We start from the raw sequence: 2,255 nt of genomic DNA on the forward strand, positions 1-2,255 counted from the left end.
CAAACAACCATTATTTGAAAATAAAGTATAATAATCGAAAACAAAATACAGTTTTTGTTTTTGAGATAAGCTAAAGCTTATCATTTAATTGGCGCAGTCGATAGGATCCTTCTCCGAAGAAAAGGATTCCGTGAATATAATAAATAACATAATCACTTAAGTGTTGTGTGTAAATAAATTTGTGAACCTGAAAACAAAGTTGTGTTTCTCAGTAAACAAGTGTAAAGAAATTCGGGAATCGATTATACCGAATATTGAATGCGATTGGGGCGAAATTTAACGTTCGATTCGAACAGAAGAATAAAAATGCCAAATAGTGAAAATAAAGCACTCAGACAGGCCTTGCAGGAATTGCAGGCTAGATATCAACAGGACATGGAATTACTGCGGGGACAACTAGAACAGCAACAGCAACCCCATAAGCAACTTTGAGCTCAAACTCGACCAAATTTTAAATAAATTTGGTCAGATATGCAGGGGAAAATGTCAGCTGCGGCCTCATCAAAGGAGAACTAAGGATACACTTCTGACCGAGATACAATTACAAGAAGCTGATGGACCAGAGCCATAATTTGAAGGTTAGTACTCCTCGAGGGTTATTTAGTAGCATTAGATTTATAAATTATAAGCTTAATGAATTGTATGATTTCGATGAATTTAAACCACAAAATTACTGTCCAGAGAATAATGATAAGAATCTCATGGATGTTGTAAAAGATATGTTAACCAGAAGTTACCGCTCCCTAATTACCAGAGATATGTCTTTGATTCAAGCTTACAATAAGTTTGACGATCTAGGCCTCCTTGAGGAAACAGATGTTATTCATTACCATTATAGGAAAAGCAAACTCAATAATAACAATAAAAATACTGGAGATTTCTATCCCAAAAACGGAAAACCTAGAAACAATATTAAACATCCGAAAAACCATAACAGTGATCTAAATGCGGACCAAAACAGAAATAATAACTTTCAGCCAAAACAATCAAATAATTCTGATCAATGTCGTAACAAGAACTATAGATACTCTGACAGCAACCAAACTAGAAGACATGGACAGTACAGTAACAATAACACAAGACATAACAATTATAAGAATTCCGGACAATACAGTCAAGGCAAAAACACCCATGAATCGATGGAAGTTGATAACATAGAACAAAAAGAGGTAAATTTTCCCATAGAGCCCCTGTAAACAAGGGGATAATAACTCCTATACCTTCCGAATTCAAAATATCCGGAACACTGAATCTAACATGTCGCATTCCATCATTGTCCAAAATTTTCTTATCCCCCTGAAGGCTTAAATTAACCTAGAGAGCGGATGTCTAGAAATCAATAATAACAAGATATTTTTTGAATACAATGATCACTCGGTCGTCATTAACGAAGTTTGTAATTTAGAGTCTGGCAATATTGACAATATAAAACTCGACCATTTGAACATTCTTGAAAAGCAAAAACTTGTAAACCGGTTGGGAAAATATCAAAACCTCTTCTATAAAGAGGAAGAATAACTAACTTGTACCAATGAGGTACAACACGAAATCGTAATCACTATTAACACCCCTATTTACTCCAAAATTTACAGGTACCTTCGAGTTGAGGAAAGTGAAATCGAAAAACAAATAAAGGAAATGTTGGACCAAAAAATAATAATACCCAGCAGTTCTCCTTACAACAGCTCTCTGCGGATCGTACCTAAAAAACTTGGCAATTCTGGTGAGCAGAAATGGCGAATAGTAATTGATTCTCGTCGCCTAAATGAAGTGACTATAAGTGATCGATACCCAATACTAAATATTGACGGTATTTTGGACAAGTTGGGCCCTGCACAATATTTCAGAACACTTTATTTGGCGAAAGGCGTCCACCAAATCTTTGTAAACCACGAAATTCGAAAAAAGGCCGCATTTTCCACTCCTTTCGGTCATTATGAGTACGTAAGAATGCCGTTCGGGCTAAAAAACCCCGCCCGCCACCTTCCAGCGGTTAATGAACACCGTTCTGAAGGGACTAATAAACAAAATCTGTGTTGTCTATCTCGACGACATATTGATCTTCAGTACGTCGTTAGAAGAACATTTAGACAGCATCAAAAAGGTATTTGATAGACTAAATGAAGCCCATTTAAAAATCCAAATTAGTAAGTGTAATTTTCTTAAGAAAGATACCGAATATCTGGGACATGTTTTAACGCCCGAAGGTGTAAAACCAAACCCAAACAAAGTAAAGGTTATTCAAAATTTGAAAC

The 2,255-nt window shown here is 35.7% G+C and overlaps 1 protein-coding gene across 1 annotated transcript; it reads left to right on the forward strand.

Annotated features, from left to right (window-relative positions):
* Positions 1 to 554: 554 nt before the first annotated feature.
* On the forward strand, positions 555 to 1,196 carry LOC119652061 (nuclear transcription factor Y subunit gamma-like). The gene has a single exon (XM_038055999.1). It carries the CDS (start codon positions 555 to 557, stop codon positions 1,194 to 1,196), a length of 642 nt encoding a protein of 213 aa, XP_037911927.1.
* The last annotated feature ends 1,059 nt before the right edge of the window (positions 1,197 to 2,255 follow it).

The sequence above is a fragment of the Hermetia illucens genome, chromosome 3 (assembly GCF_905115235.1).
Source record: "Hermetia illucens chromosome 3, iHerIll2.2.curated.20191125, whole genome shotgun sequence".
Lineage (NCBI taxonomy): Eukaryota > Metazoa > Arthropoda > Insecta > Diptera > Stratiomyidae > Hermetia > Hermetia illucens.